At 34.0% G+C, this 13,852-nt stretch overlaps 1 protein-coding gene across 1 annotated transcript; it reads left to right on the forward strand.

Annotated features, from left to right (window-relative positions):
• The first annotated feature begins 2,447 nt into the window (after positions 1–2,447).
• Positions 2,448–4,781, forward strand: LOC103445837 (limonoid 21-O-acetyltransferse-like). Its single transcript, XM_029110022.2, has one exon. The coding sequence runs from the start codon at positions 3,052–3,054 to the stop codon at positions 4,570–4,572; it is 1,521 nt and encodes a 506-aa protein (XP_028965855.1). The 5' UTR covers positions 2,448–3,051; the 3' UTR covers positions 4,573–4,781.
• Positions 4,782–13,852: the final 9,071 nt, after the last annotated feature.

The raw sequence follows: 13,852 nt of genomic DNA on the forward strand, positions 1-13,852 counted from the left end.
GGTGATAATGAATAATTTGAATTAGGTATTTTTTAATTCTTGTAAAGTATCACTAATATTTTTTTGGACTGTGCTTATCGTTTTAGAAAGTCAAACAATAATCAATGCCAAAAAATATGGACCAAATTAAAATCATATATCTAATAGGGGCATTATAGGAACCGAAAAAACGCATTAAATATTTAAAAACAAGAAAATATGAGTTTTAATATTTATGATGACATGGAAATTTAGTCAAAGGACTATAATGAATATATAATCTAACATAAGGTTTTAATTGAATTTCAATCCTTATGAAGGATTAAAATGGAGAAACCCCTTAATCCTTGAAAAAGATTTGGTTTAGACAAGTACCATATGCAAGATTAACAATTGAATTAAGTCCCTGGCCGACGTCAGCCTACATAATTCAACAGTAGTTGTCATTTATTTCTTTGTTATTCTTCCAATTATACCCTTTTGTCAATGTTTGTAATGAAGACTTTTTATTTATTTATTTATTATTAATTTTTTTTATAACAATCATAGGACATCATTTATTATAGCTTATTTTTAGGATGTATATGATATTTTGTATCAGTTTTTTTTTTTATTCTCATTCAAATTTCAAACTGATTTTAGTTCATATTCGAGAAATTAGTAATTCATTTTCTAAAATTAAGAGGGCTATGTATATAGTGTCTTGTAATAGCATCAACTTTCTTATTATTATTTTATTTTTTTTATCATGGGACCTAAGGTATGAATATTTAGGCGCATTCAACTAGATATTATGATTTAGGTGCATTCATGTAAGTACTATGATTTGGATGCATTCAAATAGATACTATGATTACATATTTAGGTGCATTTGAGTAGATACTGTGATTTAGGTGCATTGTGGTAGGTACCATGGTTTAGGTGCATTTGACTTGGTACTATGATTTATGTGCATTCGACTAGGTACTATGGTTTAAGCACATTAGGACATGGTTTAAGTGCATTTGATTATGTACAATATATGATTTGGCTATTTTTATTTCCTCTATGCTTTGGATGGTGATAATGAATCATTTGAATTAGGTATTTTTTAATTCTTGTAACGTATCACTAATATTTTTTTGGACTGTGCTTATCGTTTTAGAAAGTCAAACAATAATCAATGCCAAAAAATATGGAGCAAATTAAAATCAAATATTTAATAGGGCATTATAGGAACAAAAAAAACGCGTTAAATATTTAAAAACAAGAAAACATGAATTTTAATATTTATGATGACATGAAAATTTAGTCAAAGGACTATAATGAATATATAATCTAACATAAGGTTTTAATTGAATTTCAATCTTTATCAAGGATTAAAATGGAGAAACCCCTAAATTTTAACTTGCCAGAACATATGTGATGCACACTATGGATCTCACCAAATTGCATACATAGTATGTGATTCGTCGAAATTGGATGAATTATCAAGAGAGGCACATCAACATGTGAAACTAGGTTTGGGTAGTTTAGTGGGTCTACCGACCATCCCACCAGATAATTAAAGGTTGGGTTGGGTTGGGTTGGGTTCTAAACATTAACAATCTATCAATGGATAAAACCCTACCACTTGTTCAATAAGTAGGTTAGGTTAGGTTGAAGTATTATTAACCCCATTGAAACAGACCCACCCGAAAGACAATAATTCTTAAGCATACATATATATTAGATAAATCTACACAAAGAATTTAGTAACTTTTAAATGCGCTTGTTTATTAATTATTTCTTGATTTGAATAGTCAAATTTATGTGTTAGTAATATGTAGTGATCACTTATAAGTGAGAGATCTTAGATTCAATTCTCGCCAAAGGCGAATTTGAACCACATTATTGCTAGCTCATTGTGAGACTTAGCCTACCTCCTCCCCATAAGTATAGATAATATCGTTTGTTTAGAAAAAAAAATGTAGTGACATATAAACATCAAATTCACATGATCTGGGCCTAATTTGACGTAAGTATTAATTATTTGTCACAATCACATTACAATTAAAAAAGAAACCAATTAGGCCCAACTCGTGGAACTCGCCCAACCCTACCCGCCTAAGAATGGCTTGTGTTGGTTGGTTTTCACATATTCTTGGGTGAAAAATAGGCTTGAACAATTTCAACCCGAGCATGTTGGATTGTCAATGGATTAAAGTCCAACTCAACCAACCGGATGCCTACTCCTATATGAAACCTCTGTGAAACAAATCAAATCAAATATAAAATGGGACAAATTAACTCTAATTTGATCAAATTATACCAACTGGGGTTTAATTTCCTAGCTTAAAGATTCTAATTTAACTAACATCTAAATTAAATCAAATCAGAAAATCAATCCCACAATTACGGGATTCAAATTGGAAATTCAAAACTAAGACTCAATCCCTTGCCTATAAATACTAGTCTCATTTTTAAGAGAAATACTTCAAAAAAGAAAACAAAGCAAGCCCAAGCCTCAGAGAAATTCAAAAGTTCTCTAACCAAGGCTAACACCAAAATACTCAAACACTCGTGTTCTTCCCCAAGCTCGCGGTGAATCAATAAGCATAACAAACACACGTGCTGACATGTGCCGATTCATCCACCACCACATAACACTACCCATTGTCCCAATTTGTTCAAGATCAAGCCTCGACAACCCTTGACCAAAGCACATCCCGGTTCAAGATCAAGTGATTGCTACCCTTGGATCAAACTCAAGATTGGAGATCAAATCAAGGGAAGATTCTTGTAAAAGAATAGCTACACAGATCTTAACCCTAAACATTCATCAATACAAATTTATTTTGTACACGTGTTTCTTGTTTCATTCGTTGCAAGAAATTTTGTGTTTACAGTAACACTAGTGAGAGAAGAATCCAAAACCACCAGGATCACGAAGAAGGGAGTTGCAACAAAGTCTATATGTGTATGTATACATATGAGAATATAGATCACACAACTTAGTCAAGTTAACTTATTATAGAACTTTAGGCGATTATCAAGCCATCTTCTCCAACCCCAAACTTCTTTGCCATTACCAGGTCTCCTTTCTTGATCCATATGGAGGACATCAAGGTGGAAGTAATCTCCAAGGAGATTATCAAGCCATCTTCTCCAACCCCAAACCACCTTTCCCATTACCAGTTCTCCTTTCTTGATCAAATAAATCCCCCAGTGTATACTTCTTTGGTCCTCTTCTTTGAATTCAATGGCGAGAGACAACCCACAATTAATGAAATATCCCAACACCTTAAGAAGTCCTTAGCATATGTCTTAACCCTTTACTATCCACTAGCTGGACGAGCCAGACTCGAAAACCATTTTGTAAATTGCAATGACGAGGGTGTTCCCTACCTTGAAGCCCAAGTCAAGAACTGTCAACTTTCTGAGGTTCTCAACAATCCAATCCCTGAGGAACTCAACAAACTTGTCCCGTTTGAACTGGATGATGTCGCTGGTGAATTTATACTGGGTGTCCAGCTCAATATGTTTGAATGTGGAGGCTTCGCCATTGGTCTATGCACTTCTCACAAGATTGCAGATGGACTATCCATGCTCATGTTCACCAAAACTTGGGCTGCCATTGCCCGTGGTGGTCATGACCATGATGATAATCAAGCGAAAATAGAGCGACCGGAATTTGTTTCAGCCTCACTCTTCCCACCTAAGGAGATCACTGGGTATGACGCACACGTTGGTATCACAAGAAAAAAGGTAACAAAAAGGTTTGTGTTCGATGCCTCAACGATAGAGGAGCTCAGGAAAAAATATACAGGCTTAGAAAGCAACAAAATACGGCCATCACGTATTGAGATTTTATCGGCCTTCATATGGAGGCGAATTGTGGAAGCTGCCAAAGGTGGTGATCATATTGATGTTGAGAATAAGTTGCACATGCTGATCCATGCTGTGAACTTGCGCCCGCGGATGGATCCCCCATTGCCGCGGTCTTCTTTTGGAAATATTTGTCTTATTTCCATGACTGGTCCCTTCACAAGTAGTAATACTAGTTTGGATAATGATCCTTGTTATGGCATGGTTAGGCATATACGAGAAGCAATGAGCAAGATTGACAATGAGTACGTGAAACGACTGCAAGAGGGAGATGAGCACTTGAGTTCCGTTAAGAAACTTGCTGACAGTTTTACCAGAGAACACTTGGTTACATATAACTTCACTAGTTTGTGCAGATATCCTCTCTACGACAACGATTTTGGTTGGGGGAGACCTACATGGGTGGGCTTACCGGCACTCACCTTCAAGAACCTAATAGTTTTCCTCGACACCAAAGAGGCTGGTGGTGGTGGTAGGGGAATAGAGGCATACGTTAGCCTGGAAAAGCAAGTTATGGCTAAATTTGAAACTGACGTCTTCCTCCAACCAAGGTTGGGCACGAGTCGAGTTAGTTCGCCAACTTCAACCTTAACCCGCCAACAAGGCCGATTTAGTCAGGTCACAAAGTATCACACCCAAAGCCGACCAAGTTTATGCTGCGAGAGACCAATCCAAACCAAACCGTTGAAAATCCTCTGGTCGGGTTCGGTTTCATTACGATTGCTTCTCAAGGTTTTGAAAAAGTAAATGGCCATACAATTAGGGTCCACATGAAAGTTATTTCCTTTTTATTATTCTCATTCTTTTAACCCCACTATATGTTGTTGTTAGTCCAAGTGTATAATATATTAATAAGGGCGGACGACTGTATAAGAATGAGATATGTACTAAATTTGCGTATGTACTACTTACTGTGTTTTACTGTTTTACTTTGAATAAACAAGTTTTTTTTTAAATTTTTTTTATGCAAATGATAACGTTAATAGGTTAAATTGTTAATTATTAGAAGGAGGGGATCAATCAAGATCAAACTCATAGTGCATACAAATAATTACTTTTCCACCACTATTGCAAAACGTCATCTACATAGAAAACTAATTAATTAGGTTAATATTATTTTTCCTTTCAAACTTAAAGCGCCATTTAGCTCAGATTTTACAAGGATGTGTAATAAACCTGATATGGTAAATGCAGCCTGATCATATTTAACTTAAACAATTTAATGACTTGGCCGAGAAGAGAATGCTCGATTAGAATGGTATTGTGCTAATTCTGTTCACCTCTCAAGAATGAATTTATAAGATGTTACAATCATATTAATAAGGAAATAACTAATTTACATGAAATCATACTAAGGTAAGAATTTCAAGATTACAGGAATATGTACACAAAAGTCAACAATCTCTCTCATGAAATGTAACATTCATAGTGACAAACTACTTTTTCATCGGAGGATGATAACATCGATATCCTTTTTTATTTGAGGCATATTTTACAAACACACATCGCAAAGGCCCAAGGTTCCAACTTACTCCTTTGCAGCTTATGGAGATGAACGAATGCCACATAGCCAAACACTTGAGGTAGAATATGGGGATTACAAGAGCATCAACATGTCCAAGAGAGAACTTGAAGTGGTGATTGAAAATCAACTAATTGAGATAGAAGACGATTAATAAGATAGCTGAGGTGAGAGCTCTATCCAATAGGATAACGGAAGACGCCCCTCGAGCAAGGAAGCACGAATAACTTGCAGAAGCTGACGATTTTTGTGTTCTGCACCCCATTTTTTTGTCGAAAATATGGACATGTAGTTTGAAGATGAACACAAGTTATATATTATTCGGGATCCCACTTCCAAAACTAACTACAACACAAATTATAAATTAAAATATGAAACCATAAAGCGTAGTGTTTATTTGTTGGATCTTACCCTAGGCATAACATGGAGTCTAGCTGCATTGCTCGAACAAAATTTTGATATGTTTATGATTGCAGCCCTTTTTTTTAAGTGGCCGTGCCCCTTTTCCTTCTAACTTGGAATTTGCACTTTAATACAATCTGCAAGCATAAAGAAGCTAACCTTTTGCTATTTTATTTTATGTTGCAGGCTGCTTATATAGATATAATATTTATTTTCGGTTCAGTATGGGATTACCGAAAAATTGAGTAGACAATACCTACTCTTATACCGAAATTTTGGGATTGGTTCGGTATTTCATCCCGAAAATTTCGAGAATTTTGGTTTGGGATTGAGATTTTTTTGGTTTGGTTCGGGATTTTCGGGAATTTTTTCCAACCCTACCTGCATCAGTAAGTAGGGCAAACACTTCTTGACGATATGTTTAAAATCTACCTTAACTTCGAACCGATGCCTGCGACTGCGACTTGCTAGAGCAGGGATCAAGTGGGTCGGATTGGTGCGGTTCGTTGACTGAGGTGATTATAAGACTCGAATGCATTTAGAATTTTCGTTGAAAAAAAAATGAATTAAAATTTTTCGTTTGAAAAAAATGCATTTAAACTTTTTGTTTCAGAAAAATGCATATAAAGTTTTTGAACATGCATATACAAACACATACATAAGGTTCAGAAACAAAGTTTATTTCTTTAAAACCTCTATATAAAAGGGAGGCCTTTAAAGGAAGAGATTAGTTGAGGAAGAGACGCATCTTATTTGAATGGTTGCTTAACCAATTTGGAAAATTACATATAAGACAAATTTCTCCTTAAAATAAATTAACCAATATCATAATTTTCCTTTCTCCACACAAAAAATACTAAACTGTTCTACAAAACTTAGTTTCTAGACAATTTTGAGGATCCTTGTCTCCTTCCTAGTTTTACTTGCATAACTATAGTTATGGATGAAAACACGCGCAATGTATAAAAGAAGGGGTGTGATATCCACACACCATTTTTTACTTCTCTCCCATCTTTTTAGTTTTTGGCCGTCGGATCGAATGAATTGAAGAAGATCAACGGATAGAAATTAACAAGGGTGTGTAAGAAGTAAAAAGTGGTGTGTGGATAGTACTCCCCGAAAATAAAATTGATAATAAGAGCAATGCTAGGTAAACTAGATTTTTAAACTAAATTTGTAAATTATGGATGCGTTACTAATTAAAAATATAAGCACGTTAATTAATATTTAAGTAATAATCTAATCGTCAACCACCATGCTATATAATTTTGTTGACTACAAAACAGTTAATAACGTGGCGGCATATAAGAACACATTGGGTTTGAAGCATTGTATGAATCTTTCCCCATACAACTGACTATGTCAAGTTCAGACGACGTCGTTCTTCTAGATAATGATAAATCAAACCAAAATTCTATAATTGTCATTGGCTTTCTGAATAGATAAGATTATCGTTTAAGGATTGTATCCGCCAGCTACGTACCTAGCTAGCTTGACTTTTTATATGTATTGTATTATTATTATTTTTGTAATAAGAAATATGTAGAAATTAGAAACATCAGTTTACATATAAGAGTTGCAACAAGCTTGTAATACAGTTGGTTTATATTCCCCTCTTTTATTATATTCTATTTTTCTTGCTTTATGAGAAATAAGGTTTACATCCCGTCGGACTAATGACTCGTTTATTAATTTGTAATCAGATTGAGGAAAATTGAATTGAGGAAGAATTAGATTGAGGAGAAAAGATAATTAGATTCCTATTAAAGTTGTTTACTATACTAGCTGGAATCGTAGTAAAAATTATATTGATTTCATATAACTTGTTTACTAGTTCACCTAAATTGGAATTAAAACTAGCTTGATAACTAAACTACCCTTGTACAACATAATTTTTTTTTTCATGCTAGTTAATGAAATTTAATTTTATATCATATTAATTAGGCTTAATTGTTAAAATTGTCCATGTGTTTTAGTCATTGGGTCAATTTAGTCCCTATGTTTTCAATTTGTCCAATTTGATCCTTGTATTTATCTTCGTTTACCAATTAAGGACATTTTCATCTCATTTTTGTAGAAAAGTTTATAAATTATTATAAAATTATTTATTTGATTTAAAATATTTAAAAATGAAATAAAATCAAAAATTAAAAATTAAAAGAAAAATTGTTCTCCTCCCAACTCCCCGACCTCCTCCCTAACATTACCCCCTCTCTTTTCTATGTCGCAACCTCAATCATTTTTCAGATTGGAAGTTTTATCTCTTATATGTGTTATTTCTCATTGCTTTTCATTTATATGTAAAGAGAAAGGGTAATTATATCTCATGTAATTTTTCTTATGAATTATTTTTAAAAGAGATTGAATGAAATATCCTTAATTGGCTAAAAGAGACAAACACGAGGACTAAATTAGCCAAATCGAGAACACGAGGGCTAAATTGGCCATATGGCTATAACACAGGGATCCCTTTGACATTTAAGCCAAATGAGAAATAACACATATAAGAGATAAAACTTCCAATCTGAAAAATGATTAAGGTTGCGACATAGAAAAGAGAGGGGGTAATGTTAGGGAGGAGGTCGGGAAATTAATGTTTCGAGCATTAAATGATGATGTAGACAAATTCTAAAGTGGTTTATGGAGCTCTAATTCTCCAAGTTGACTTCCTTTAGCCAAACCGTAAATTTGCCTAGTGAAACTAGGTCGATTGAAAATTTAAAGCTTTGTAGATGATATGAGAGAAAAACTTGCTTTAATAATTGTCCATCATCACTTAAGACTAGTGAACCTACCAAATGTCCACTTTTCAAAATATTAGGTAGTTATTTGGAAAGTATGAAAGGTTGTGATCAATTTAGAATTAGCCATAAAAGTTAGGTAGTTATCCCGTCTTAAATTTTTTTTTCCCTCTATTTCTATATGAAAGATATGAGATTTGAACAAGATATCAGTTTCAAAATTGAGAAGAAAGTTCTAGTGTTAATCTAAGTACAGTGTGTTTTGAACTAATTAAATACAATCATACAATGTCATATATTCTTCAAAGGGCTACATACAATTAATCATTTGCAATAAAAGTATTTCTTATATTTATTCCAACAGTTTCCTCGTATGGTTTTTGGACTAAAATCTTTTCAATGGATTCAAGTTTATTCGTTTAAGCAAAATAAGAGCCCCCTTCGATAAGTACATATGTGAGCTATGCCAGTTTATATTGGTTTAAGGCATTGTACTCTTTCTTGCACTCTTTTACATTTTGTTTCTTACATAACATTATATGAGTAGAGGAACTAAATTGGTATCGAACTCGACATTTACGAGATTCGAACGTAACACTTCTCACTTACAATTAAAAAGAAATACTATTAAACCGCAATACCGAGTGACCTCTCTCGTCATACATTAGCATATTGTAAAAATAGATGAGTTTTTCTCTGTTATGACAAAAAATAGGGTTGTGGATTAAAATTTCCATGCCAAGACAAAAATAAAAAACTTTAATCTTCTCTCATTAGTTACGTTGTAATTAATTTGTCTAATTTTTTGTATGACTTAAAGGCCCGTCCTAGTCTGATTTTCTGACTCTGATCCGATTTGAACAAAAAATAAAAAAATAAAAAATAAGAAAAAGATTATATGTGAGGGGCTTTGGACTTCATTAGTCAGACATCACAGGAATGGTAGGTATCACCAATCCAAGGCCCAATTTCTTGAAGCCCAACCTCAATTAAAAGGGGTAGAAAAAAAAAGTAACATGTAGCTTCCCTTGTATTTTTGTTCGTAATCTACAGACTGTTGGATCTTGAAGCTAGACAATAAGGGGAATTGGGAAATCTCTGAAATGACTTAATTCAGAGTGTGTTCGGTAATATTTTGTAAAATAGTTTTCTTTTACATATTTTTTCACCTACCTTATATTATTTTTTTATTTATATATTAGTTATAAGACGATGAAAAATATGATAAGGATAAACATGACAACACTCATAAAAAATGGTTGAGTTCTCAAAAAAAAAAAAAAAAAGGGAAAGAAAAATGGTTGAATAAAGAATCGAACTTATTTATTTATAGGGTTGAATAGATTGTGGAACATAGGGATATTTTAGTCCAACCAAACGGCCAATCTGAATTTTAATGGCCAGTTTAGTTTGGTTTTGAGCAAAGAAAATGTTAAATGATTTAAGCACCAAACTGAACTATAATAAAATATTTATTTTTTGTCAAAGAATGATAATTAATTTGTCTGGTTAAGATGTTGAGCTTCTGTGAACTGGTTGATATTGAATTTGATTGGCCATTACATATTGATAAGGCTTAAATGTTAAAATGGTTCATGTGTTTTAGTTATTGGGTCAATTTAGTTCCTGTGTTTTCAATTTGGCCAATTTGGTCTTTGTGTTTATCTTCGTTTGCCAATTAACAACATTTTCATCTAATTTATGTATAAAAATTTATAAATTATTATAAAATTATTTATTTGATTTAAAACATTTAAAAATGAAATAAAATTAAAAATTAAAAGAAAATTTGTTCTCCTCCCAACTCCCCAACCTCATCCCTAACATTACCCCCTCTCTTTTCTATGTTGCAACCTCAATCATTTTTCAGATTGGAATTTTTATCTCTTATATGTATTATTTCTCATTGATTTTCATTTTTATGTAAAGAGAAAGGGTAATTATATCTCATGTAATTTTTCTTATGATTTTTTTTTTAAAAGAAATTGAATGAAATATCCTTAATTGGCTAAAAGAGACAAACACGAGGACTAAATTAGCCAAATCGAGAAAACGAGGGCTAAATTGGTAATATGGCTATAATATAGGGACCATTTTGACATTTAAGTCTATTAATAAATTTTATCACGTAAGGTTTTGTGTTAATAAAAAATAAAAATTATACCATCCTTATCCCACCCTTTCGCCCCAGATGCAACCTCAGCCATCCCCACCCATTTGTTATTTGATCAAAACTCTTTCTTCTTCCGGATCTTCATCAGCCTCATTCCACCCTTTTGCCCAGATGCATCCTTAACCTTTTCTTTCCCAACTACCCTCTCACTTGTTCAGATGCATAGACCCCATGCATTCCCCTTTCACTCTGATCACTTCTCTTTCTCGTATTTTCTTTGCCAACGGCCTTCCCACTTGCCCAGATGCATAAACCTTCATAATGCCTCCTATCATCCTCAATCACTTATCATTTTCGGCAATATGTTTTGCAAGCAATCAGGAAAATAAGGTCCGGTGGCTTGAGCCCTGAGCCGGAGTCCTCCAATGGAAATTGGTGGGATTGGAGAAGACGGATATAGGGTCTGCTTGTTGGTGGTGAAGTTGTAGATTATTTTGTAATAAGCAAAATTATAGGAGGGCAATCTCAGAAGAAAAGTTGTATTCTAGATGGCCTCCAATATGTGGAACTTAAATACTAGCTTAAACTAGAGAATCCCACTCCGCCAATTTTAGGAGTTCAATTCCGGAATTGGGTGCGGGTCCCACACGTAAGCTGATTCCTAGCCAACTAGTAAACACATGAATCCATCGAATAGTGCAATTCCATTAGGTCCCCTCCATTCCTCTTTAGTAAATAGTTTACGCCATTAGTGTAAGTTCTTATTTTCTTATTAATAAAATTCCGTCATACCACGAGGTTCTTCCAAAATTAAAATAAAATAGAAATATATAAGAGTTGCAACGAGCTTGTAGTTCAGCTGGTGTTCCGTTTAAAGTGATTATGAGAGGTGATTTCTTCAAGAATTGATTTTGAATCCTACAATTGTTTTCTAATCATGTCTCAATGTTTCATTCACCTTTGCACCTGAAATTAAGAGTTGACGGCTACAAGCATGTGCAGTGACCAATAGAATCTGGCAAAGGATACACTTCCAAACAGTGGACATTCAATTAGTATCTGATCCCTAGTTTCTAATGTTGATTGATTAAGATCTTATTAGTTTTTAAATTTTAATCAAAGTCCATAGCATTAATATATTAATGAATTACATGTAAGTTACATAATTTTTATATAAAAAATTAGTAATTGATTTAGAATTTTAATACTCATACCCTTATTAAACTCTTAATTAATTTTCAATTCAAACATTTTCCAAATATAAAAAATAAAATTAGAATAAGTTTGTACCCATAAATTTTTATAATCTTATATGTATCCATTCTTAAATATACCAATTGTTAAAAATGTACCCTTTTTTAATATAAAATGTACCCATTTTTTTTTATATAAAATTTCATTCAATCTTTTCTATAATCCATTTTTTTTAACTTATATGGGTACATTCTACTTCGTTGATTCGAGAATGTATCTATGTCAAGTTTATTAGAAGAAATTTAATAATGTTATTAAGCCTAATATCTTTTTTTTTTGTGCTTTTGGAAAATGTACCCATGTTTTGGTACAATAATTTTTGGTTAGTTTTGATGAACGTACCCATGTGTGTGTGTGTGTGTGTGTGTGTGTGTATATACTATGACAACCCGTTCATACTTTTACGATTTTATTAATTTTAAAAGAGTGAATTGACAAAAATGCCTTAGAGACAAGATTGTTGACTTTTGTTGACCGTCATTTCGTGACGTGTATGAGCTACTATTTTATAGTCTTGAAGTACTCGACGGTACGAACGCATAGGTGCAAGCGGAATCGAAATTGGAGTTACGATGAAGATTTTACGGAACTACAAATTCGAAAATACTTTTGTAAAAATTACTATTTTATATTTTCTATATTTATTTCAAATTTTTATATTTTTATCTCTTTATTTTAATATTTTTTAAAGGATATTTTAATATTTTAATAATTTGTTTTGTGGCCCGTGGGGCCTACACTCACCTCTCAATCTCTCCCACGTGTCCCTTCCCCCAATCTCGGGCACTCTCTTTCTTTCCCTCTCTTCTTTCTTACCCAGACTCTCACGCTCTCTCCCTTCTCCCTCACTCTTCCCTTACCTCTCCCGAGTCTCTCCTCTGCCATAACATTGACGGAAACACGGCCACCGCACACCATCTTTGCCGATGTACACCTCATTCACGAACTTTCCACCAATGAATGATGATGGAGTCACGCACCTGGCCACACTCTCTCCTTTTTTCCTTTCTGCACAGTGGCACCGCCACTGTTCAAGAATCTCTCTGGCGATTTCTCGCCATTTTTGGCGAGGGTAAGTTTTGAAAACTCTTTAAACCTTCTTGGACCACGTTTTGGAATAGGATTAGGGTAACTTTGAGATGTTTTTGTGACATTTTGCTACAGAAATGGTGTGGGGGGAAATTTCGCAGTTTTTCAGCGAATATCCGGCCATTTCGAGCCCTTTTCCGGCCACATCCGGCCACAGTCGAGGAAACCAAAGGTATATTTTGATTCCTTGTTATCTGAGCTTTGATTTGATATATTGGAAGGCTAGGTTTAGTTAGGTTTTTGGTGTGGTCGGAATTGGGTGGAATCCAACGATTGCAGTGGCAACCGCCGGAGAAGAAGAAGAGGGAAAAAAAAAGAGAGGCCGAAGCCCAAACTTGGCCCAAAACTTGGTCCAAGTCCTTGGCCCAAACCTTTGGGCCACTACTCCAGCTCAACCCATTGGGCCACTGCTCCAGCCCGACCCAATTTCCACAATGGGCTGAGAATATTCTTTGGAATATTCCTTATGTTGAATTTTTGAAATTTTCTCGGGAACCCTCCTAGGCTAATTTTGACTCCCTAGGTTCATTTTTGACATCCATTTAATGAAATTCTAAAGTTTTAACGTAGTTGATCACTAGAGCGTCTTGGTCGAATTTTTAGGGTTGACCGTTGACTTTTTACAAAATTGGCTGAGGTCCCTCTTTAGGTTTGACACGCCCCGATTCCAATGTCCGGAGGACATCGGGATGGCCACATGTTGGCTGACACTTGAAGGTGACGTAAGCCATTTAAGAATGCAAATGCTTAGAACATAACCTAAATTGTAACAAGATAAAATAATGTGACTATTCATGCAGTAGTAGAGTATTATCACAATACTAATATTCAACTGCCAACAATTAATTGTTATGATAATGTATGACATGTTCAGAGCATATTCTAAAACAGATTACAATGGAAGGT

Source organism: Malus domestica, chromosome 10 (assembly GCF_042453785.1).
Source record: "Malus domestica chromosome 10, GDT2T_hap1".
Classification (NCBI taxonomy): domain Eukaryota; kingdom Viridiplantae; phylum Streptophyta; class Magnoliopsida; order Rosales; family Rosaceae; genus Malus; species Malus domestica.